Raw genomic sequence first — 26,333 nt, 5'->3', positions numbered from 1 at the left:
GCCTAAAGAAGGAAGTGAAGGCTTGTCTTTCGAGACCTGAAGTTGTGAGGTATGGACATTTTCTGTCATATTATAAGAGCTTCCTTGGCTGTACATTGTCAGATGCCATACGGAATAACAGCAAGCAATTTTTAGTTACCCAATGTTTTGTCTAATTTCCTTTACAATGAACGGATCTTTTATTACATAAAATCTTATCTTTATACGCATGTACCTGATGGCTTTACATACTACACAGGAATGTAAAGTATGTTATCTAGTAATGACGTGAACTAACTGACCAACAGACTAACAGACTAGTAATTTTATTCTTCTATCGATTGTAATAATTACCTATAATTAGGTTTTCTTACATTTATGAAATAGGTTTAGTACAATAATTCATACTCTCTCTCTCTCTCTCTCTCTCTCTCTCTCTCTCTCTCTCTGTCTCTCTCTCTCTCTCTCTCTCTCTCTCTCTCTTAGTTTTTTTTTTTTTTTTTAGTGTAGGTTGGATCCTAAAACGCTTTCCTTACGGTAAGCAGCCAGCCCCGCCTTGTTCCACCTGCTCGAGTGCGGACGAAGGGACCAGAGTGCTCGGTTAAAACAGATCTGAAACACAGCGGCGTCTGTTCTCTCCGCTTACGCTCATTTCGCACCATTAGTTAGAAGTTAGAAGCACTTGAGATTGAGTTCGCTGGTTATTCTATTTAAGAAACTAGAAAGGTTTGTCAGCAAACATTTTGCTATCCACTTCACATGGTGTTTCACAAGTTAACTTGGTGTCGTGTGTTAATGCTCTTGAGGCGTCTTTGGATAACCCACTAAACCTAATACCGTTTGTTTAGAGTGAGAATGGTCAGTTCGCCACTGTGGAAACTAAGACTGCTGAACATTAGAAAACTCTGGATTTAATCGGCGGGAGAGAACCTAGGACAGATAGGAAATCATTCTTCAAATCCTATGGCTTGAAGGTAAGTTATGAACATGAAGATGTATTTGTGTGTGTGTGTGTGTGTGTGTGTGTGTGTGTGTGTGTGTGTGTGTGTGTGTAAAACACACAAATGTGCGCCCTTTGGACAGTTAATTGGTCTGAGAAAAAAAGTGGTTATGCGGATGAGCCCATGTTGGGTGTTTCGCTCTGCCAGATTTTGTGAGTAACGGTAGGAAGTTTAAGAGTATAGCAAGCAGTTTTATGTTTTCTCTCTGAAAACACGAACGTTATAACATCGAGGCTATTGCTAAAGATGAAAGCAACTGTGAAGTCTATAGTGTCAGCGTTGAAGCGTAACATCGACATTTGCCATGCGTAATTAAACATCGAATAAAAATAAGACTGCACTCTTTATAAAGGTGGGTTTTTAAGTGGTTCTGAGGTCTGGCTGCGGGGATACTTGATGGTTTGTTTAAGGTGTGAAACTACGATTTTTTGCTGTTTTCATCATAACATAATAGATAACAACATATGCATCCTGGAAGATGGTTTATGAGCCGTAGCGGTAGTGCTGTGGAATAAGGAAATACAAAGCCACAATGTAATTTTAAAGATTTAAGCTTCTCAAATCACTCATAGAGTGATTTTTATGGACTGCCCATTAGCTATATTTTTGTCATTGTTGTCTTTCAATATGTCATCTTCTTTATCTAAGTTGTCATGAGAGAAAGATACATTGTAAAGGTTCACAATTTATTATTTTTTTGTGGTCAAAAACTTACTCAAGAGCTACTCTAGAGCTACTCACTGCAAATTTTGAAAATGTTGTTTCCCCATGACACTGGAAATATTTATATTCTCTTTTCCTCTCTTTTTCTATCTGTCTGGCTGTCTATCTGTATATTTCTCTCCCTCTGTCGCTCCCTTTCTTCCACTCTTTTTCTCTCTGGCTTTAAGGAAAACTGTATTTAACAAGAGCATATCAAGCCAAATTCTTAGGAGATCCTTACAAATGCATAATTAATAGGTGGGTGGGGGGAAGGGTGTGGTAATGTCAGCAGGTTTTCATCTATTGTGACTTTCACTGTGTAATTGCTGGAAATTCAAGAGCCCTTGTGTTGAATTGAAATTACTTGAAATTGCCACAAAGGTTGTTTCGAAGACAGACGTCCTTTCTGTGGGTTGCACATCTAAATGTCGACAAAGATACCAGTGATTAACTGCTCAGGGAAACCAGCGATTAATACTGCTTGACACAGGGCCAAAACTTAGATAGTATCTGCCTTCAAAAACAATAGCTATTACTTGACCTTTTCGATTTCCGACTTTCGCTCCAATCCAATTCTATTCCGTGACCAGTGATTTTCCTCAGATGACAGCAGGTCCATCAGGTCTTGATAGGTGCAGCTGGAACGGCAAAAACGCTCACATGCCAGTTACACCTTCTAGCCATACTTTTTGTATCTCTTAATGTTTGTAGCAACTTAATGTTTGTAACACAGAAAAGGCTTGTTGATTATATTTCGAATGCCACTATTTTACATATAGCACACACTGGAACACACATTAAAATACTCAGGTGAGTTGCTCAGTGTGCAAATGTAAATACATAACACAGATGCATATATAAAGGAAGGCATACATCTGGGGACATCTGGGCATGTCTAATATGCATATAATTACTTGAATTAATGTCCCACCTAAAATCTCATGTACAAGACCTTACATTTGAACAGTGGAACATGAATTAATGACCCGCCTCCATTTTCCTTGTTTCAAATGAGCTACAAAAGTGTTGGAAGCTCAAACTGTCTGACGCTGAAGTGAAGCTTTGTGCAACACATCTTTTAGCATTTTAATATCAGGCTGGATTACATTTATAACAACTGCTCATTTCTATCACACCTGGGAGCTCTTTGTGGCGTGAAAATAGCGTGCCTTCCAGCTTCTCCGATATTTTTGCTCCCCTCTTGCTTCGGTTACCCACTGTGTGCTGCAGAAACTGCAGGGCTTTGGACCATGACTACACTCAGCTCATAGTCATATGCGTAAATAAATGCTGCCCCCAACTTAGGCATGCTTCATGAATGGGACTCTGAATGGCTTTGAAGTCTTCCAGTCGGAGGCATAAGCCTATAGTGACCGTATGCAAGGCTTCCATTGAGGATTTAGTGTGACCGTGATTTTGTACAGAATACTATGGATTGGCATTTCTTGTTATTATGGTAAAATTCTCGCATTTCCCTGGATTACAATGTAATTACAGGGCAGACAGTGCATGTTCATAGATAACTGGGATTTGTTTTGCTCCGCTGGTACTTTGCTGTGCTGTAATAATTCTTGGTAGTGACCTTTCAGAAGCACACCTGACGTACCAAACGGCATTGCCTGCACATGCTTCCTTCTGGAAGCTGCCGATTTCACGTGGCCAGCGAACAGACCAAGCTAACAGCACTGCATGCGCATGCCATGCTGTGTTTATCACGATGTTTCAGGGCGTGTCATGTTCAGATGGCCTCGCACCACTGGCTGCTCCTGAATAATCTGGACTCAGATGAACGTGTGCAGATGAATGTGTCCCCTATACATCTTCATGTTCTTGAATCATGTGGGGGAAGGCAGACCACCGCCATCATCAAATAGCACGATTGAGGGACACTAGCTTGTGATGGTGCGGGTGGGGGTGGTGGGATGTGCAGTACAGCACTGAGCAGGGCGTGGCCAAGCCATATGTCGATGCCCGTTTCCTCTAACGGGGAGACGTCGTTAACCGCTGTGATGGTGCACAGCCCTAATGAGCTCATTGGAGGCTCGTTAGCGCGTGCCTCTGTTGCAGCCCCTTTCACTTGCTCTCAGGAAGCACGTCGCTCTGCACTCTCCCTAGTGGCCTCAGGAAGCAAGAGGTCGGTGGAGTAGTCAAAAGTGGAACGGCATTAGCAGTGTTAGAGTTGGTAACACTGTTGGGGCGGAGTGGGGCACATTATGTGCCCTCGTTTCACAGGAGCACCAAACACATGTGATAGGACCCAGAGAACAGGATCCATAAGTTTCAGTTTATTTAGTTTATTTTGTCAGAGACCATGTCAAAATGCAATAATCTCAAAAGAGAAGAGATGCTTTGCATCAGAGTTAGTTGATAACCTAACTTCCATCTGATAGTTTCCATAAATACATATAACAAGAACTTAGGCCTGTAACAGAATGGATCATTTTATTTATTTATTTAAATATTTGGTCAGCTTTATGTCAGTGGCTGAGTTCAGACCTGCTACAATAATATCGTTTGCGCTCCATTTATTTTTTGTTTTATTGGCCAAATTAAAACAGTAGCATTATATTTTAAGTGGTAGTCTCATGCATCTCTGTCCATGTTAGATTTTATATTTAAATCCTCACATTCTCCAACACAGAATGTTTTCAATTCCAGTTTCAGAAGTGCTTTAACTGAAAACTTTATGATTCTTTTTCGATTATTTCTAGTTTCTGTCAGACTGTAACTCGCCCCAGCTGACAGGCAAACTAAAATCTGCATTCTACCTGACCTTTCTTTCAGTGCTGACAAAAGCAGCAAGTAAGTCATCAATTTGATGTTGCCATCCAAAACTAGATCATAGAGCATCCAAAATGCTGCATTTACATGAAAGTAACAGAGCTCTTTGGAAATACAGATTGTAATGCAAATTTGAGGACAACAGAAAAAAATCATTCTTGTGTTGAAAGGTTAAGAATTTATTTACTGAGTCTAACAGTTCACTTTCAGTTCTGGATAGCCTTCCTCTTGAAACATGAGATCTGATGGATGAATGGTCAGATTGTAGTGTGCAGGAATATTGGAGGTCCTGATGAATTGCATCACAAGGCTTATATCATGATAATTAAATAAAATATTATTTAATTATTGATCTTAAGGGATATCATTCTGTAACTCCTGAACATAAAATACATAAACATTAAATATATAATACATAAAAATGAAAATAGTACTGCTCCATAGTTATAAGAGTGTGGAATGAGAATCTGGAACAACCAGCTGATCATTGGAGTGTAAGGGCTTAAATGGAGTGTGGTTGTGAGTGCAGCCTTATGTTGCAGATGCCTGCTTATGCTTTAAAAGGACGGCCACTACGCTCATGATTACCGCACTTCTGGCCCTTACAGTAATATGATTGCTCAAGTATGCAATTATGCATTCACCATCATGCCATTCTTTCTGGTACTGCTAACTGCTAACCTGATGAGCTCTCTTAATGAACCACAGAGAGCATATCAGGCACACTGTAAGGAGTCGTACTGGAGTTCGCCCAGGCTGATGATTCCCAGGACTGCCAGGATACCATGCTGGGATCATGCATTGAAATGCATGACTGTTCTGCAGTTAAGCTTGAAATAATTGCAGTCATCATTTACAGCATAATGGGTCTATTCTAATTATGGAACTTTTTTTATATAACCAGGAAACTCAGCTGATAGTATAATGTTTATTTTTTTGATAATTGTAATTAATTGACCTTATCTAGTAGTTTACTTTAACCTTTTTAGACAGAGAGAACAGTGAAACTCAAGAGTGGAATATTTATCCTACATAATTGTATCAGCATAAATAGGACAACAAGACAATGATCAGTGAAGACAACTGTATCCAGGTAACAGAAGGGCATTTGTATCCGTGTCACTCTTTGGTACCCACTTCTTTTACCAGCAGTTTAACATGCGTAAGGAGCTCTAGGGTGTTTAGGTGAATGTTCGGAATTTGAATCTAGCAATGAGGTGCTTAGTAACAAAAAGCCCCAAGGTCATCTGGGCCAAATCCAGTGCAAAGTGGCTCAGAGAATGTGACCAAGCCTTGGACTAGGTAGTGAAACATAGTGCTCGCTGGATGTGCACATGTCAATGCTGTTGTGGGTGCAGCTGCATAAGCACCTAGAGTGGTTCAAGTTAAATCACCTCCAGATTTGGTCTGCTAGACAAGTTGGTGGGCATAATGAAGCCATTGCAAATCAACACCTTTTTTCAAAGTACAGAAGAAATTTGTATTGTGTGTGAAAAAACCCCCACCTAATTTGGTTCTCACCGTTCGACCTGAGCCTATTTGAATAGACAACAGTTCCCCAAGTTTCACTCTAAAGTCTCCTATGCTGTATCCGAAAGCCATTCACTTTTGGAACATGCATAAAGGGGCACACTTCTTCAAGGTGCCTGAAGTTGTGCTTCCTTTGTATTTTCATCCAGAGGGATTTAGCACCTTAAAGAATCTCTTTTCTGTCTAGTCCATTTATGCAGAACACTACAGTTTGTTACACCTGTTTCTTCAGAAAGTCTTAAATATAGAATGTACTGGTAATTTAATCTGGAAGGATTAAATTACCTGGATTAAGTGTCCAGTGATATTATGTAAAAACGTTGTGAGGATTATAGATAGATCAGATACATGATGAATTAATTAAAACAAACAATTATGCACAGATTAGGATAATGATACTGACTCATTTCAGGTCTCTAGTAATTGGCCATACCATGATTTATACTCATTTTGTATATTGTCTGTTTAAACCTAGTGGAGCTTTTCAGTGTAGTAGGCTTGTACTGTAGTAGGCTTGTAGCTTTTCCAAAGGCTTCTCCCTAATCATTGTGCCAGCTGTGTGAAGTATACAACAGACAAAAGTCTTGTAAACTATTATTTTGTCACTGTGCCACATAAAAATCATTGTCCTTGCAAACTGTGTAATATTTAACACTTAGACATCACTAACCTACCCTATCAGGCACTGATATTGGATGAGAAGGCCTGGCTCACAATGCATGTTACAGTTCACCCAAATGGTGTTCAGATGGGTTGAGGTCAGGGCTTTGTACAGGCCATTGAAGATCCTCTACACCATACTGTACATCAAATCATGTCATTATGCACCATTCTTCGTGCACAAAGTCAATAGCCACAGTCAGGATGAAACAGAAAAGTGCCTTAACCAAGTGTATTATTTTGTAAAACATCTTTGTTTGCCAAAGTATTACCTTTCCCTGGAACTAAGGGGCCTAGCCCAAACTCTGGAACTGGCCCAGGACCATTTTCCCTCCTACGCCAAACTTTACTGTTGATACTTTGCATTACAATAGGTAGCATCCTGCAAACCCAGACTGCCAGATAGTGAAGCATGATTCATTAGTACATAGACTGCATTTCCACTGCTCCAGAGTCCAATGGCAGCGTGCTTTACACCACTCCAGCTGACACTTCACAATTCTTCTGCTCATGTTGCTTCCAGAGGCAGTTTGGAACTCTGTAGTGAGTGATGCTACAGATAGGTGGTGTTTATGCCTTGTGCCTGTATACCCAAGTCTGGAGATCTACCTCTCTGTAGATTTTAGTTCTAACCCTAATACACTTGAGCCAGTTAATCAAGTCCTTCAGTAGCTTCTTAATATTAGATGCAGGTGTGCAACAGATAGATATAGATATGTTCCATGTATATGTATATATATATATATATATATATATATATATATATATATATATATATATATATACACACATATGTGTGTGTGTGTGTGTGTGTGTGTGTGTGCGCACGCGCGCGCGCTTATGCATTGTTCTCCAGATGAGCTGCCACTCGGTTTGAGCTTATGTTTGTAGTTGTTCTTCGGGGATTGGTATTGATTGACAATGTCAGACTGTCTTGTGCTACACAACTTGATCGAACTGCCGGCAACAAGCCACTTCCGGCCATGAGCCTGGAAACACCCCAGCACCTCTGTCCCTCTGGAACTCTTCACTTTCTTATAAATCAAATGCTCGGTGTTGTAAACAAACAGACTTGAGTTGCTGGATGTGGCACATGTACCCTGTCCCCTTGATTCCTGATGAACACTCAAACTCTTGCCAGTTTGCCATCACATTCAACACCGGGAGACTCTGTGCTGGTTCTGTTCAGAGTTATTACAGTGCAGCACACTGATCTAGAGGTGCATATGTTTTTTTTTTCACAAAGCACTTGTCAATCTTCCAGCGTAAAAAACAAGCTCAAGGTTTACGTCATGTACTGACCAGAAGCCTTACACTTATCTCTCCCTTTGTTTTTTCCACATTGGTAGAAGCACTTTTGATCAGATATAAAAAGCTCATTACAAGAAGAGGTCAAATTTGGTATGTATTCTAGTGATCAAGTGAACAGAGTTGATTTGATTGTTCTAATTTTTATCATTGATGGGTCCCAATGTCATCCAAATCAATAATTCCTCATGTTATCCACTTTCACTTCACTTGACAGTTAGAGCACATTACATGAGTGCTCTGCAACCACATAATTTACAGGCATGATATGTCCCCTATTGCAAGGCAGTTCACCCTGGGAGAGCCTGAACATTAAAATCTAGGAAAATATTTTACGTCTACTTGGGAGAGGTCAGACATATTACTTAAAATTGCATAACAGCAGCACACTTCTCTTCTCTTCTCTTCTCTTCTCTTCTCTTCTCTTCTCTTCTCTTCTCTTCTCTTCTCTTCTCTTCTCTTCCTCTTCTCTTCTCTTCTCTTCTCTTCTCTTCTCTTCTCTTCTCTTCTCTTCTCTTCTCTTCTCTTCTCTTCTCTTCTCTTCTCTTCTCTTCAGCATGGCTCACAAATGAGATAAGACAGACTACTGGCACCAACCAGGCAGAACCAGAGCTCTGCTAGCCCCCAGGCACAACTGACAGAGAGAAGGGGTGGGAAACCAAGAGGGAGAGAGACAGAGAAGGAGAGAGAGCAGGAGAGAATAAGAAGTTGTCTCAGTTAACTGCTACTTCACAGCGCCGAACACAAAATGAACCCTCAGGCCACAGAGGAAGAGTGCTGTATGGTTTAGATGCAGGCTACGTGCCCTCAAGACCAAGCCAAGTTGCTCTCGAGTGCTGTATGGTTTAGATGCAGGCTACGTGCCCTCAAGACCAAGCCAAGTTGCTCTCGAGTACTGTATGGTTTAGATGCAGGCTACGTGCCCTCAAGACCAAGCCAAGTTGCTCTCGAGTGCTGTATGGTTTAGATGCAGGCTACGTGCCCTCAAGACCAAGCCAAGTTGCTCTCGAGTACTGTATGGTTTAGATGCAGGCTACATGCCCTCAAGACCAAGCCAAGTTGCTCTCGAGTGCTGTATGGTTTAGATGCAGGCTACGTGCCCTCAAGACCAAGCCAAGTTGCTCTCGAGTACTGTATGGTTTAGATGCAGGCTATGTGCCCTCAAGACCAAGCCAAGTTGCTCTCGAGTACTGTATGGTTTAGATGCAGTCTATGTGCCCTCAAGACCAAGCCAAGTTGCTCTCGAGTACTGTATGGTTTAGATGCAGTCTATGTGCCTTCAAGAACAAGCCAAGCTGCTCTCCTTACTAACTGAGACAGAAGCAGTACGTACCGTAAGCAAGCAGTATTGCCCATACACCACAGGCTGCCTGCACGCAGTCCTAATTACTTTTTTAGTACCAGGCTGAATAAGATTTATTGCATTGGTCACAGTGAACAACAGAAGCGATCTGCCCACCCCAGCAAGTCAGAGGAGTGTGCACAATATGTTGAACATGCCTGGAACCTTTACATACATGTGAAAAAGGCTGTTTTGTCACATCACACTCTTCTCTTTTCTCACACTCACACTTGCTGCTCCCCCAGTGATGTTCAGAGATAAGCATTTATTGTTTGAAAGCTTTTATATGTGAATGCTGTTTTATGCAGTGGAAAATGTTGACTTGCGCATCTGATTCGTTCATGGTGTCTGAGCACGTAACCCTACCTGCCTTATGCCTATTTGCACTTGCTTTTGCACCATTATTTCAGAGCATTTCATATCTGACAATTAACAAGAAATAAAGTTTTTGTTAAGTTTTAAAAAGGACTTGTAGCACTGTTTGTGCAGGAAGAAGGTCTGTATTGGGAAAGCGGGAAGTATTTATTACTGGACAAAAAAAACTACCAAGAAAAACAAACAACAAACAAAAAAAGTTCAACGCTAACATACAGAACTTATCAGAGCGTGTAATACACTGGAACATGCAGGTTCTTTAGTGAAAAGCTTGCTCGTTACCCTGCAATCTCTTTCATAGGAATCAGCTACTCTAATGAAAGAGAAAACAACATTTAAACAGACTAGCCCTGATCCTGACGCTGAGGATGACTCTTCCCTACGCTCCACCACAGATCAGTTTCTCCAACTTTTGACCATTATAAAAGATCTCAGATGAGCAAAGAGTGAAGTAACAAATGCATTGAGCATTCTTTAGCATATGTCCTGAAAAAAAGTAATTGTTTGTAATTATACAAATTTATCAAATCTTTTCCAACCATGGCAAAGATTTGGTAAAGACCCAAGAATAATAGTATGGCATGTGCAGATGTGGGAGGAGTGCTATACGGTTTAGATACAGACTCCTTCAGACTGCCTTCAAGACCAAGCTGAGCTGCTCTCCTTACTCTGTTTTAGGAGTCATGGCATCCTAAAGCAGTTCAATGTAGTTTAATGGTATCTTATACTACCTAGGATTTTATGAGTAAATGACAAGGCACTTTTCTAAGTCGCTCTGGATAAGAGCCGTAAATGTAAATGAAAAGCGCAACTCTTGTGTTAAGCTATGAGCTCCATTCATAAAGTGCTTTGCCCTGATTACACTGGATAATATGAGCTCTCCTCTCTTGTATTGGTAGAGCACATACAGTATGGCACAAGAACCGGCATGACAAGCTGTCTCCTAAAGCAAAAAATCCAATTTTCCAGTCATGCAAAAAATAAAATCTATAGCTTAGAAAACTCATTTGAGAATAGCTTTAGGGAATTGTAAGCAGAAGCCTTACAATGTCTGTGTTGTAAAAAATTCACACTACATAAACAATACACATTTAAGTCATAATCATTGATTGTTGTGGTTTGCTTGTTTCTATGACAATTCAATCAACTCATGATTGTCATGCTATCCCTTTGTTTGACTCTTTGTTGAAATGAGATCCTTCCATTTATTAATGTCAGAACCAGATTTTTCTGTCTGCTCCATGTTGCTTTTGGAGAGAGAGACCCTCCCCTGATACATTATACTGTACTACTGCGCATCTTATTGTCTCCTGTATTGCAGAAACGGCAGTAGTCTTATTTCTACTATGCCATGCAGGAGTGCATAATGACAAAAGGAATGGAAGGGAAATTCTAATGTGCAGGCTCATGTGATGGTGCTAAAATAACATTTTCTTTCTTCATAGTCACAATGCATGCTGGTATGACATTTGCTAGAGTGTCTGATATCGGTCTGTTTTACATTTATCTCACTGCAGGAAGCAATGGAATCAGACAAATGAGTCAGAAAGGAAAATAAAAGCAGATTAAGATAGACGTGTGTGTGGGAGGGTAGTAATAGAGAGGTCAGAGAGCACCATGGTTACCAGTAAGCAGAGGAAACACACCTTCAATAGGCCTAATCAGAGTCAGCTATTAATTAACACAAAACTTTAGTGGGTAATTGGTAGCTGGCTCATGCTGAAATCACCCCTCATATGTTAGAATCTCACTCTCCCAACATCCCATATTTTTAAAGGAAAAGGTGATGAGTACTAGCATTTCTAGCATAACAAACAGGAACGACCATAACAACCAGTCCTTCTGTGTGAGTCAGTCAGTATGAAGAAATAGCAACAGACAGGCACAGAGAACCTCAAAGACCTCCATGTGTAGAACACTGAACAATCAGTACTTAGTGACGGCATCAAGTAACCAAAGGTTGAGTATCTCTCTATCCATGGGCATTTTTACTTATGCCCCATTACCTTTCTATGATGTATTTGTTGCATTGAAAAACTAGAAAATATCTTGATTTTGTTATAACCCTTAAATACATCTGTGGGGATGATTTATCCATAGTGCTTTTTCTGTAGGCCATTAGATATTTGTAAGTAAAAATACTGCTTGGGCCAATTTAGATGAAAGGTTTCCTATTTAGATTAAAGGTATTTGAGGAATTCTTCATCAATGTCTGTAATTAATAATTATATTTTTGGTGCCACAGCACAGGTACCACAGATTAATTATTGTAAGCCACAAACCTTTGAAGTACAAGCCCTCCTATTACTGCACTTCCATGTGTTTCTCAATCCAAAATCATTTGAGTTAAAAATGCCTGTTCCATTATCCGATAATGTCCAATTTTCTGAGGAGTAAATAGGTCAAACCCTAACTATAATGACTAGATCCTGAATGATGTGGTGCGTTCTCTCAAAACGGCATATTGAGCCACTCAAACAATCTGCAGGCAGAGGCAAACGGAGTGTTTTTAAATTACCCATTGATCTTCTGTAGGGAGGAGAAAGTTTACTGTGACACAGACATCATTTTGCAAGGATGTTTGCATCAATCATTGGCTCTCTGAAGCTCCAATGTGTCCACAGAACAAGCTGCTCCACTCCGCACACAGGTTCTCGGGTCAGCGTGGCACTGTAGATGCACTGCTGTCAACAGCCTTTCTCATAAATTGGATTCAGTCCTTGAATGGATTTTATTACCCGAAGATAACATGGTCCACATCAAGGGACTGGGAACCAGTTCACTGTTTTTGCTTCACAGAGCACAGAAGCTTTCGCTTTAGTCTCTTAGTTGAGCACCATCCTTAGTTCCTCTGGGAAATATCTATTTCTCATCTTGCTGATGCCGCCTTCAGTCTGGAATTGAAGCAACAGCAGATAGCCAGCTGGAAAGAGTCCCATGTCCCCACGCATTGGGAAGCTCACAAACATCTGCCTTTGTTTGCCTGTTTTTCCAGGATAGCACCACCCTACACCAGAATGAATGCTGGAAGATTATTGCAAGTCTTTTCCCCAGATTTTCATATAATCTCCACTGATTGGTACTAAATGACCATTTAAGATAATATATCCTCCAGCTGCCTGGGCTGCCTTTTGCCCTAAATCCAGAAAATTACCATCCCCATTTCTTGACCCTGTCTAACAACTAGTGTCACTTGACTAGCTATTGCTAATTCTGCAGTGTTAGATTCTGTGAATACTGAACAGAGGGTTCTTTTTACAGTTGTTCGGTGTGTGCATGTCAGTCTGCACACGTTCACTAATGTCTTGTCACTGACGAGAGAGATGGGGTGTGTAGTGTCTGCGAGGTTGGACAACAGTCAACCGTGATGGTCCCTTTAACACCCACAGTGCAAACGCCCTCAGTGCTTCTGACTAATGGGAAAAAATGGCAATGATTCCTTCTCCGAGACATCTGCGTATCATTCATTGCCTTTGACAGCATGTTAGGTGGAGACCGCGGCAGGAGAGCATTCATTTGGTTCTGTGTGGGAGTGCCAGAGAGCACATCCACACTTACTTATCTGTAATCAATACTTTCTGTAGAGCAACTTTTGCATGGAGGAAATGGTTGTGGGATTTTTTCCTTGTTCTTTACAAAAGATGGGAGCCCTTCCAACTGCTGGCCCCCCTAATGACCCACTTGAAGGTTTGATTTCAGCAAATCAAAAGAAATAAATATTTTGCAAAGGAAATAAGCACTTGCCATCTCTATCATTGTCCCAAGGGACCAAGGGCTGTTAAATGGTAATTAACTTCTGGACCATAACTGTGAGTAGGCATTAGTTCCATTAGCTGTGATTCAGCATTCATTCACTGTGAATAATTGAAAATTACCAGTAAATCTTCCAATGGAGTACTTTAATTATGAAATTTATGAGTCTGTAGCACTGCTTAATTGCTTCCAGCAGTAACACAGATGTTCCGAACAATACTTTAGCTCAGGTGCTGGCTTAAGAAATAAAGCATGAAACATCAGAAAATGTGTAATACATGAAAAGAAATGCATTATTTTAGCAGTTTAAGAAGTGTTTGGAGGAGTGTTATTGATTATTCTCAGTGAATTACATTTCACACTTTTATAAGTAATTGCATTGGGTGGCTAATTAGTTAATTGAGGGCAATTGCCCTCTGGGGAGATTGTTCAATGGGCATTTTTCTTAATTCAATTTTAGGGAATTATATAGGCATAAGGGTAAGGATACGTGTGAGTGACTGGAAAGTGAAACTGAATTACATCCCTTGTCCTTCATGAGCACAAGCTTCAGGTTTGCGGCTGAACACAGATTAATCTGAAATTCCATACCTAAGGGCATGTCTTATTCCCCCTGTGCTGGGAGAGAGAGTGAGTGAGTGTCTGTCTCTGTGTGTGTGCGTGCGTGCGTGTATGTGTTGCACCACAGATTCAACAAGGTAGGCCTAGTGTTTCTCACACGGGACTGGACATAGCCAAATTGATTACAATTGGGACTATACCATTTAATGCAACTTAACTAATGTTGATTATATTGCTTATCATCAGTAGTTTTCGTAAGATTTGAAATGTTCAGCGGCAATTGCTATTTTACATTTTTGGGAAGATATGCGTTGTATTGCATATTTTTAATTCAATGAAAAAGGATGTAGGGTGTGTCTCTGCATGCATGTGTCCTTACCAGTTGCTTCAAGGTGTTGATTTTAAAGAAAATAAAAACCTTTCTGTGTATATTTCCAAATCAATAGAAATCAGCCCCAGTGCCCCTAACAGATGAATCAATGATTTTGCTGTTGTCGCTCAATGCCTGTTATGGGCTGAAAGGCTAGGAAGAGCAGGAGAGGCGTACTTGCGTAATGTGGCTGTCACAGCTATTATCCCCCGCAAATGAAGATTGGTTTGAGGCTTGCTGCCATTGTCTGATTCAGTGCTTGTCCTCATTGTCCATTTTTAATAGCCTGGGCCACTCACATTATTAAATGCATTTGTAATGGAGTTTTCCCATTAATTTTCCAATCCTTTGTATCTATTCTGTGATTAGGAATATATCAAACATAATCCAGCCTAAGAAATTGCATATTAACATGACCACCACTCATTCCTTTACTCTTTGGATGCCCTTACTTAATGTTGTCAGAAGAGGTGCAGTACATTGTGTGCTCCTCTTTGGTCCAGTGTGAGAGGCTTGGCCAACAGATCACTGTGTAGCTCTCTCACGCTTTCCTCTCCAGGTGTCCTCCAGGCAGCACCTCATGGATTTCCTCATGGAGTACGCCAACAATGAGACTCACCACGACAATGGCACTGAGGCATTTAACAGCACAGGTTGCAATACCAAGCCCCAGTACAACTACTATGCCATGCTCCTGACACTACTCATCTTCATCATCGTCTTCGGCAACGTGCTTGTGTGCATGGCTGTTTCCCGGGAGAAAGCCCTGCAGACCACCACGAACTACCTAATTGTGAGCCTGGCTGTGGCGGATCTCCTGGTGGCTACACTGGTCATGCCCTGGGTGGTGTATCTGGAGGTAAGAACTGTTCTCTTTACAGTGCTTTATGCTGAAACAAATTGTAATAGAAAATGTACATTGTAATAGAAAATGTTTGAAATATGGGATCCATTCCATTAACTGACTCATGCCAGAGCGTTTGATATCCTATGGCCTGCAGGGCTAACTCAATCTTGTTCTTAGCTTCCGTTCCCTATTGTTCTTATTTGGTTCAGTAAAACCTCATAAGGAACACGAGCCAGTGGTTTCAGTAAGATAAGGCCCTTCAGCCCTTGTAATAAAGTGTACTGCCTAAAGCAATTGTTGTATTGGCCCTGTTTTTTACTAAAGTCCTTTGTCCTTGAAACCTGGTGCACTTTAGATTATAAACTGTGACTCCATAAAGTTCCACAGCAACCTGAACTGCAAATTCAAACATACAGAAAGGGCATTTTAGAATGGCAACCTCTGATCTCTGTGAAAAGGCTGTTAAAGTCTTAACAGGTTACTGTTCTCAGACCCCATCCAGTGACAGAACTTGCGTGCTGGTCTTGGAATACCAGAGCTGGTTACAATTCAACATACTCAGGCTTAAAATAGATGTTGAATTAAGACGTTGAAATCGGGCTATCCAGAAACCTGGTTTGAGACTACTTGTTGACCCTGCTCCCATATTGACTGACTAAATTAGTACTTATTGTAGGGTATTATTTATTAACAAACTCTAGCACTTATTGTTTATTACCCTCATGACGTTGAGTGGTAAGGAGGCGGACGCATGTGCTGAGAGGAGCGAGATTTAATAGGGGCAAATCCAAAATCAGAGTCGTTTAGGCAGTCCAGGGTCATAGAGCCGACACGGAGAGTACTGGGATACATTACAAAACAAAAACACACAAAGGCAAACTAGGGAAGCAGGCTATAACTAAGGTAAGGGAACACTCAGGACTAGGAAACACGAAGACACGGAGTACAAAGAAACAACCATCAAACATTCAAACATTAATTCAAAATGAAACAAACAGTCAAGCCTCCAAACAAACAAACAATGAACAGCCACGACCAAGGCACACAACAGGGTTTAAATACATGAAATTCACAAAACTAGAAATGAGGGACAGATGTAAGCAATCAATGTGAGGACAAAACAAAACTATGGAACGGAACAAAACACAAGACAGGGAAAACACGGAACACAGAAGGGCCTGAATGTGACAACCCTTATCATTGTTTAAGATAGACCTTATGTATTTGAACTTCTAGGCATCAGCAGTGATCCCTATATTTCTACAGTATTCTAGATCATTGGTATATTGAACTCTAGCCGACTCTACTGGCTAGGATGAGAAATTGACAAAGCACTTTTGTAAGTCACTCTGGATAAGAGCGTCTGCTAAATGCTGTAAATATAAATGTAAATGTACCAGTCAAAGCAGCGTATTTTAACCTGAGTCTACTTTTCATGCAAAGTCTTTTTGGTGTTCAGGAAAGTGTTGTATTATTGCTGTGATTATAAATAATTATTTTTATTCAGTCATGTGTGGTCTTATGTTTAGGGGGCAAAGACTGAGCAAGAGATTTTTAAAAAATGCATTTTTCAGTTCGTGATACTTAAAGCTAACAGCACCATTCATGAAGAAGTGTCTCAGTTTAATGTGTTTTTAAAAATTTGAAAGAACACAGCAGTATTTCCTGCTATGTTTCCAGTACACCAGACAGAGCAGAGTGGCACATGGCAAATGTCTGCAAGATTGCAAACATAGCAGACAAATAGGAAGACCATAGGGCAGTAATATTAAACAACACAAAGCCAGCCTTCTGGACAGGTGGTGATCTCTTTGAGAAATTTATTTCAGTGGTAGACCATCCTTGTAGACATGTAGACCATTTTTGACTGCTGGACAGGCTAGTTTGAGTATTTCAGAAACTTCTGATTTACTGGGATTTTCACACACATCTCTAGGGTTTACAGAGAATGATCTGAAATTGAGAAAATATACAGTGAGCGGCGGTTCTCTGGGCAAAAATGCCTTGTTGATGCCAGAGGTCAGAGGAGAATGGCCAGACAGTAACAGACACGTGAGACAGTAACTCAAATAATGAATCACTGCAACCAAGGTAAGCAGAAAAACATTTCTGAAGACACAACACATCGAACTTTGAAACAGGTGCTACAGTAGCAGAAGACCACACCGGGTGCCACTCCTGTCAGCTAAGAACAGGCAACTGAGGCTACAATTCACATGGGCTCACCAAAATTGGACAACAGAAGATTGGAAAAATGTTACCTGGTCTGATGAGTCTTGATTTCTGCTGTGAGATTTGGAGGGCAGGGTCAGAATTTGATATAAACAACATAAAAGCAGGAATCCATCCTGGCTTGTATCAATGATTTAGGCTGCTGGTGGTGGTGTAATGGTGTGAGGCATGTTTTCTTGGTATACCTTTGTCCCTTAATGTCAACTGAGCATTGTTTAAACACCACAGCCTACCTGAGAATTGTTGCTCACCATGGACATCTCTTTATGACCACTGTGTACCCATCTTCTGATAGCTACTTCTAGCAGGATAACATGCCATCTACGCCAGGAAGATGTTCCCAAGTGATCAAGTGCTTAGTAAGTGCCTCAGACAGCAGACTGACAAAATGGTAATAGATAACCAATCAGATATAGGAGTGAAGAACAAACAGGAGAAGAGGGCCATAGTGATAGATGTAGCAATCCCAAGTGATAGCAACATCAAAAACAAGGAACACGAAAAGCTCGAGAAATAGTGAGGGCTGAGAGAAGAGCTGGAAAAGATGTGGAACATGAAGGCAATAGTGGATCCCATGGTAATCAGTGCTCTAGGGGCTGAGACCCCCAACCTGGGAGAATAGCTCCAGCAGATCCCAGGAACAATCTCTGAGATATATATATATATATATATATATATATATATATATATATATATATATATATATATATTATATATATATATAATATATATAGATAGATAGATAGATAGATAGATAGATAGATAGATAGATAGATAGATAGATCTTTAGAAAACTATGCACAGTCACAGTATGTTTTATATACATGAAATGTATGAGATTTTAATTGTAGTTTTGTCTTTTGCTTTAATCTTTCCTTTTTTATATGATTTTAGTTTCTTGGAAAACTACCTGGCAATTAACCTGTACTTGTTTGTTGTTAGCTAGCAAGGAGATGTGCAGGCAAACTACCATTAACTGCTATGAATGCTAGCTAGCTAAACAATGGCAACTTGATAGCAATCTTATTAGTACTAATTCCAAATGAATGTGCAACATTTCAGACATGTATTGCCATTACAGCTGAAGGCTCCATAACTTGTGAACTTCATGACGAAAACATGAGTTATTGTGCTGAGGTAAATTAAAGCGGCAGTAAGCTGTTAAATTTCATGTGGTGAACTGTTTTTAAAAAACAAACAAATAAAAATGTCTTGCAGTGTTTTGACAACGCCGACAACCTTGAACAGTTCAGTAGTTAGCCAACACCTATGCAAACAACGTTGCTCCTGGTAATCAAATAACCAAAATCAACATTTAATGCATTTTTCTCTTCTGGAATGCCATGCTAAAAATAAACATTTTACAGAGGAAAGAATATTCGGTACATTAATCACTGTAAGCATTACACATTATACTCACACTTGAAAATCCCATCATGTGCATTCACTCTTTAGTTTGTTTGGTTAGGCCTCAGAAATATGGGATTGAATAGTGTCCAGTGTTTGAACACTTTGAATGTTCACCTGGCATAATATATAATCTGGGAAATTTTCAATTACTGACTGTGACTACTAAGGTTTCAGACACAGTAACCACTACTAACACTATTACTTTGGTAGGCTATTTTATACAGAAGTATGCAATTTCAAATATAGCTATATTGTTGTGCAGTGTCAGAGAGGACATTTTAACTAATCTTTTTTTTAACCAATTCTTTTTACTTTGTTGTTGTTAGGTGAGAATGTTTTTCTGTGCCTCAGAGCAGAATTGAAACTGAACTGTAAAAGTTGCCATGTATATAACGTTCTCTCTGAGGAAGCTGCAGAATGATAGCTATATAAATGATCTGCTGCCCCTGGTTGTGTATGAGACTTGCACTATGTTCATATATACTTGCTCTTTCTGTAGGTCACAGCAGAGGAACCATGTGGCATGAAAATCTCTGCCAAGCGCTTGTTAACCCATCACATTAATTTCTGTTCATTGACTGCTAACTAATTACGTTTGTTCTGCCTCCAAGACAGCACTGCCTTTTGCAGATGAGCAAACTAAGTAAGTGGGATTAGGAACAGGTGTGTACAATCAGTAATCAGGGGCTGTAGAATGGAGTTGTTATTGGTGAATCAAGGTGGAGTGATGGACAGGCTGCCGGCAGGTGAATGCTGGGAAACATAGTCCGAGACAGTGGAACTGCCAGAACTGAGGCTTGCAGGGAGCATGACACATTTGTACACTGCAATATTTATGAGTTTTGATTGAAACACAACCAAAAGTGTATTTGATTAACATAATCCCATACATAACTACTACATTAACCTGCACTCTAAAGTGCCTTTAACATTTATTTCTATCTGTGCATCAGCCTCTCTGTCTGTCTACAATTTTTTTTTAAAGAATGTTTTATAATATTTCAAACAATGGTATACCATTGTCAAGATTTGCAAAATGTCATTTCTTTAAAATTAAAAAATTGGTGAAATTTAAATTCTAAAAGGTTAAATGCTTCATGGACTGTATTAATTGTTATATAATTGTTATATTATTATTATTATTATTACTGCATTATTATATAGTTAATCATAACTGCATTTTGTCTAGCATTGTATTTGTGAGTGTGTGTTTGTGTGTGTGTGTGTGTGTGTGTGTGTGTGTGTGTGTGTGTGTGTGTGTGTGTGTGTGTGTGTGTGTTGTAGGTTGTGGGAGAATGGCGGTTCAGTAAAATCCACTGTGACATCTTTGTCACCCTGGATGTCATGATGTGCACAGCCAGCATCCTTAATCTGTGTGCTATTAGTATTGACAGGTAGGTCTCCCATGGTATTGCTAGCATTCTAGAGAGGACTGAGAAATGGCACCAGAAAATGATGTGCATATATTGGATCGATAGTACTTTGTTTGCCAGAGAGAGAGAGAGAGACTGTATCAGATTGCCTCCACTGTGTATAAAAGTCACATCTTGGAAGGTTGTTTGGAAAGTCTCTTAAAACACACATAGATTTTAGGTGCATTTGAGAAGGATTTACTGCATGTATTTGCTGAGAATACATTATCTATCTACGATGTGGAGAAAACATGACAAAAAGACCTGTCTGCAATTGTGGTAGTGGTGGTGATGATGATGAAGATGATGAAGAAGATGATGATGATGATAAAAATGGTGACAATTACAGACAGGTAGCTATTCTGTTGGAACTCTCACAGCATGTCTCCTTTTTGTTGTCTGAGTCCTACTCTCTCTCTTTCTCTGTCTCTCACTCTCACTCTTTCTCATTTTCACTATCGCTGTTTCTCTCACTCTCACTCTTTCCCTGTCCATCCCTTCCACCCTCTTGGATGTCTCGTACAGGTACACAGCCGTTGCCATGCCGATGCTGTACAACACACGGTATAGCTCAAAGCGACGTGTTACTGTAATGATCTCTGTGGTTTGGGTTCTCTCCTTTGCAATCTCCTGTCCCCTGCTGTTTGGCCTAAACAACACAGGTAATTAAAACTAAATAAAACATACAAAAAACATCTTTCTTTCTCTACCTGACGGTAGGTAGTTTCCACCTTCCCCTCCAAACACACTTTGGTAGCTACAGAAGATAAACTTAATCAATTCTCGGACCCAATACCTGATTAATATGCAGTGTCATATGAACTCTTTTCCAATATTTCCCAGTTGTTATGACGGCAGGAAAATCCACCACGAAAGCCCCCATAAAAGTATTTTTTTCCACAGTAACACGGGATGACGCCATGTGCGAGATCGCCAACCCAGCATTCGTGGTCTACTCCTCCATCATGTCCTTCTATGTGCCCTTCATCATCACACTCCTCGTCTACGTGCAGATCTACGTGGTGCTACGTAGGCGCCGCAAGCGGGTCAACACCAAGCGCAGTGGTCACCGTGGCGATGCTGAGCCACAGCCCACCCTCAAGGTCAGGTGAACCTGCTTCATTTCAGTCCTGGTTTGCCTCTTAGCAGAAGTTCTTAAACTGCTCTCCCACAGATATGGCTGGAGCTACCGGGAGGAGACACCTGATTGGAGAGCTCTCCAGATGGCAAAGCTTTGAGACCACACAGCTCTTAGATGGCAAAGCTCTGAGCCCCACAGACACAGAGTTTGCAGGTCATATGTGCAGGTCAAGGTCTTCAGCATTGAGAAGCTCTGCATGTGACTGTTCCTAATAGATAGCTGGCCCACTCTCTAGGTAATGGCCAGAGCATGTTGTTGATATGATGATGACACTGCTTGAGTGCTCCCACCCCGTCATCCAGACACTTCCCCTGTGTGCTCGTTATTTGGTTTTTGGGGTCTTTGGCTTAGCGCTCGCTTTATACACATCACCCAGTGGATACACATCACCCATACAAGTTACATATACACATCACCCAGCGGATACACAACACCCATACAAGTCACATATACACATTACCCAGCAGATGGCTGTGAAAGCAAGGTTGATCAGTATCATTTCTATTGGAAACAGGGTTGGAAGTTTATTTAGAAACTGTAGAGTTTAGTGAAACAAGTCCATTGTGTAACACAACCAGCTCTGGGTGTAATGGTTCTTGACTTGTAATCAAAAGGTTGATGGTTCAAGTCCCATTGTTGAGCCTCTGAGCTAAACCCTTGACCATCATATGCTTAAGTTGCTGTAGACAAAAGTGTCCTGTAGTAACATATATTAGAAAAGAAGCAGTACAACTAAGGTGAAGGTTAGGTGTAAAATAAAAGCCTCATTTATTAAACCAACAGATTGCCCTGCTATTGTGTGCTTCAGTAATTATTTTTTTCTTTTACCATTTGTTATATAATTGTCTTTCCAGATTATTGAGCTTGCCTGTTTTGATTGCTTTTTTCTCTTGTCTAATAAACGTTGTTACCTCTAAGCATATATATATGCTCTAGAATGGTTAAAAAAAAAAAAAAAAAGCAAACCTTTTGGTGAACCTTTGATGGGCCAGAGGAAGCAGTATGACCAGTCAGCACCAAAGGGCACCGGATGCATGAAAAAGTCATATCTGGAGATTCCTTCATGTGTTGCTATAATATTAAACATGCTAAAACCTTTTACTTTTTACTTTAGGAAAAGTGCACTCACCCCGAAGATGTGAAACTCTGCACAGTCATTGTCAAGACCAATGGGAATTTGCCTGCCAAAAACAAGAAAACAGTAAGTCATCTTATAACATATTTTTTGCATGCATATATTGCATACAGTATATCTTTGTGAGTAGTATCTTGTCCAGTGCTGTGTCGTGTCTTGTTCATCTACACAGACTTTTTCAATGTTTTTTTTTTTTTCTGTTTTGGAGTATGATTAGTCAGTATAGTTCCATTGGGAAGAACATGCTTGTTGTGAATAAGCACTGTTTTAGGGACTATTTCGGCATGCATGAATACCAGATCAGGCACTAGTGCTGCATGCTCTCCCACTAGCAGCTACTGAGAAAGGAGCAGGGAGAGGTTGTTGAGCTGGGGCTGATGGCAGGCACCAGCTCCCCAGAGAAGATGAAGCTGGAAGTCATGTCAGCAGGAGGCATGCTGACGAGCCACGCCACACCATCGTGCAAGGATCAGCAGCCCAACAGCGATGAAAAGAACGGGCACGCCGGAGATGGCCCCGCCCCCAAAGATACCAAGCCCTTCGAGACGCAGGCCTTGTCCAACGGCAAGACCCGAACCACCGTCTCCAAGTCAGCGAGCAAGAAAAAGATCTCCCAGCACAAAGAGAAGAAGGCCACACAAATGTTAGCAATCGTTCTAGGTGAGGCTCCATTCCTTGACACTTTCAAGGTCACAATAAAGCCCCCAAAACAAACCACAGCCCTTGGAAGGCATTCCTAAGTGCTGCCATCTCTGTTTCAGGTGTCTTTATCATCTGCTGGCTGCCATTCTTCATCACTCACATCCTGAAGACCCACTGCACACGCTGCTATGTGCCCCTGGAGATGTACAATGCCTTCACGTGGCTAGGATATGTAAACAGCGCCGTCAACCCCATCATATACACCACCTTCAATGTGGAGTTCCGGAAGGCTTTCATGAAGATTCTGCATTGCTGACTGCCATGCCCCCAATGCTCCTGAGCATGTCCTCCCATCTATCTGGATCTCTGCAGAGGTCATCTCTTGCTCTGACAGAGGGTGAGGACATTTTTTCTAAAAAGACTCATGGACGCTTGGTTTTTTTTTGGGTTCAATTCAGATGAATGTAAATCCCCTTTTTTTTGTAAGTTTTGTGATTTCAGTGTTTCCTCAGAGAGAAGCTGCTTGTAGATAGGGAGAAAGTGAGTGAGAGAGTCAGAAAGAGAGAGAGAAAGAATGAGAGAGATAGTGTGTGTCTGTGTATTTGTGTGTGTGTAAGCATGTGTGTGGACCTTCAGCAAATCAAGGCCCAGCTTTGAAGCCAGGTACTTTCTTATTACTGTTGTCTCTGCATGTGGGTTTCAATGTATATTTCACTGCTGGATGCTGTTTTGATAAATAAGTTCATAATGTTGTAATGTAAAACAAGATATAAATTTAAAAGAGATGTTTGAGTCCCATCAAAAGGAGTCAGACCATAAGTAGACAACCACGTTACTTTTGCTTTATGAGGCTGTCTAGGCAGGCTTTTACACATCAAGCTGACAGAAGAATCAATATTAATAGATCTGTTCATTTGTCTGTTTATCTTGATTTATGCATTCATTTATTTATTTGTTTGTTTACTGGTCTATTTATTCATTTGTCGATAAATGAACACAAAGAAGAGCTATAATACATTCACCACTTCAACTCTAGGACAATTATTCAGTTACTAATCTTGAGAAATAGTATTCAGTAACTACAATGGGTTATTCATGTTGGCACTACTATGAAAGCTATGTAGTCCAAACAGTCAGGAATGTAAGTCTCAAGCCACCGATTGTTACTTGGACAAGCGCCCATAGCAAAGGCTTCCCCCAATACAAAGGTGTATGCCTTTGACTACCTGATGGTGTAGGATGCTTAAATGTAAATAATGCAATTTGACTGAAGCCCATGACAAAAATTATTATGCATGTCACATAGTTACTTCGCTACATGGTGATGGTCTACTGTACTTTAGCTATCCAACACAACATGGTCTCATCTTTGTAAAGGTGTATCTAGATTTTCTGGCTGAGGAAATGTATCTTTAAAGGTCTTGAATATCTGAATACTTGTACAATATCATCTATTATTTTGTGTTTAGGAAAAAAAAGCCCAGTCGTATGTGAATATGTATTTGCATGATCTCGGGATTGATGACAAAGTACAAGGCACCACCTTGAAATTTTTCTCTTCATTTCTCTGAGAAAAATAAAAAAAATTTTGTTTACCAAACACTCAGAAAACTAGAATACTGCATGCATTGTCATTTGATAATAGCTAATGGAAGATCTTTAGACAATGGCCATAAATAGGTAATGATACATCTGTTTCTAATGTTTGTTTTACATTGAGAGCAGAAAAAAGAGGCAAGTTAACCCGATTCCTTGTAAAATGTCTTTACTTTATCATGGGACAGGATATGATTTCATATTTGGCCAGATTCATATTTATTTCATTTACACATTTATTCACAGTTGTATGAATTTGTGAACACTTTGTGAACAGTATCAGTGAAAGATGGGGAACTGCTGTTAGCAATATCCAAAACCAGCTGAAAAAAATAAGTGATGTACTGACGTTTGAGACAACTAAGGGCATATACAACACCAGTACATAATGAATGTATTACTTAGCTAAGAACAATAGTCAGACAGCAGTGATGCAGACAAAATCACATCCAATACAAAAGTAAAAAATAACATACCCAGTGATTTTAATTAGGTGTATCCAGCAAGGAGTGTCTGTAGTGTTCGGTTTCAGTTCTACAATATGTGCTCTCTGTATTCCCCTCTGAGGAATGGTGTCAGTGCATTGGTGTAACTAGTGGGGGGTGGGATCAGATGTGTGGACAAGAGACCATATGGACAAGAGCAACATCACAATGGAAGGTAAATAAGGAACCTAGGATGGCAGAAGCATCTGCTGCATTTGCAGATGTGCTCAATGATTTGCAACTTTATTAAATGTGCTCTGAGCAGCTTGGTGGGGAGGCACACCCACTCTCCTGTTAGCATAGCATCCGTATCCACAATGCTCTTGCTGAACAGCTGTGAGACCCTTGGCTGGATTGGGGATTGTAGATTTTCTGTTTAAATGGTAAAGGGTTTCTAGCTACCTGGAATGCCTTAGCTGCCTCTTCCAACTCCCTTCACCTAGACTTCCATTTTGGGGTTTCTTTGGAAGAAGTGTAATTATTTCACCTCCAGATGTTTGGGGAAATAGGAAAGTGACATGCAGCTACATTCTGGGCTTGAATAGTGTCCCAAGGTGAGATGTAGCTGTAATGTCATTTGCAAGATAAGACCATTTGCTGCCAAACATGCATGGTTGTGTAATAGGGTTGATCATTTCTCTTTCAGAGCTAAAATAGAAATGTTAATGAGATATGAAAGGGTGTTTACAGTAGCCATTTTATATTTAGAAGTCTAAACAAGTGCAATTCAAGATTTCAATCTTGTATGTGTTAACACACACACATATATAAATCCTATTTATTTATTCAGGTTCTATGGATTTAAGTCACTTGATGTTAGCATCATACAAGAACTTTTGAATTAATTATTGATCAGTTGCATCTTTTTGGAATGTTATTTTGTCTTATGTTTACATATACATTATAATTATTACTGATGATTCCTGCTTACTTAGCATTTCTTTGACATATTTTGCAATGTTTTTATACAAGTATAAAGGAATATGAAGAGAAGTGATGCCTGAAAAATACAGTTTTTGATCACAGAAGAATGTGTGTATTGTGTGTGTGTGTGCATGTGTGTGTGTGTGT

General features: G+C 40.2%; 1 protein-coding gene across 1 annotated transcript; it reads left to right on the top strand.

The window, feature by feature from the left end:
- The first annotated feature begins 630 nt into the window (after nt 1-630).
- Nucleotides 631-26,333, top strand: drd2b (dopamine receptor D2b). Its single transcript, XM_027015883.2, has 8 exons — nt 631-953; nt 14,922-15,221; nt 20,136-20,245; nt 20,789-20,925; nt 21,167-21,366; nt 22,519-22,605; nt 22,872-23,199; nt 23,301-26,333. Exons 2-8 carry the CDS (start codon nt 14,943-14,945, stop codon nt 23,495-23,497), a joined length of 1,338 nt encoding a protein of 445 aa, XP_026871684.2. The 5' UTR covers nt 631-953; nt 14,922-14,942; the 3' UTR covers nt 23,498-26,333.

Source organism: Electrophorus electricus, chromosome 6 (genome assembly GCF_013358815.1).
Source record: "Electrophorus electricus isolate fEleEle1 chromosome 6, fEleEle1.pri, whole genome shotgun sequence".
Lineage (NCBI taxonomy): Eukaryota > Metazoa > Chordata > Actinopteri > Gymnotiformes > Gymnotidae > Electrophorus > Electrophorus electricus.
Note: the sequence above shows the minus strand (reverse complement) of the source record. Positions and strands in the feature narration are given on the sequence as shown.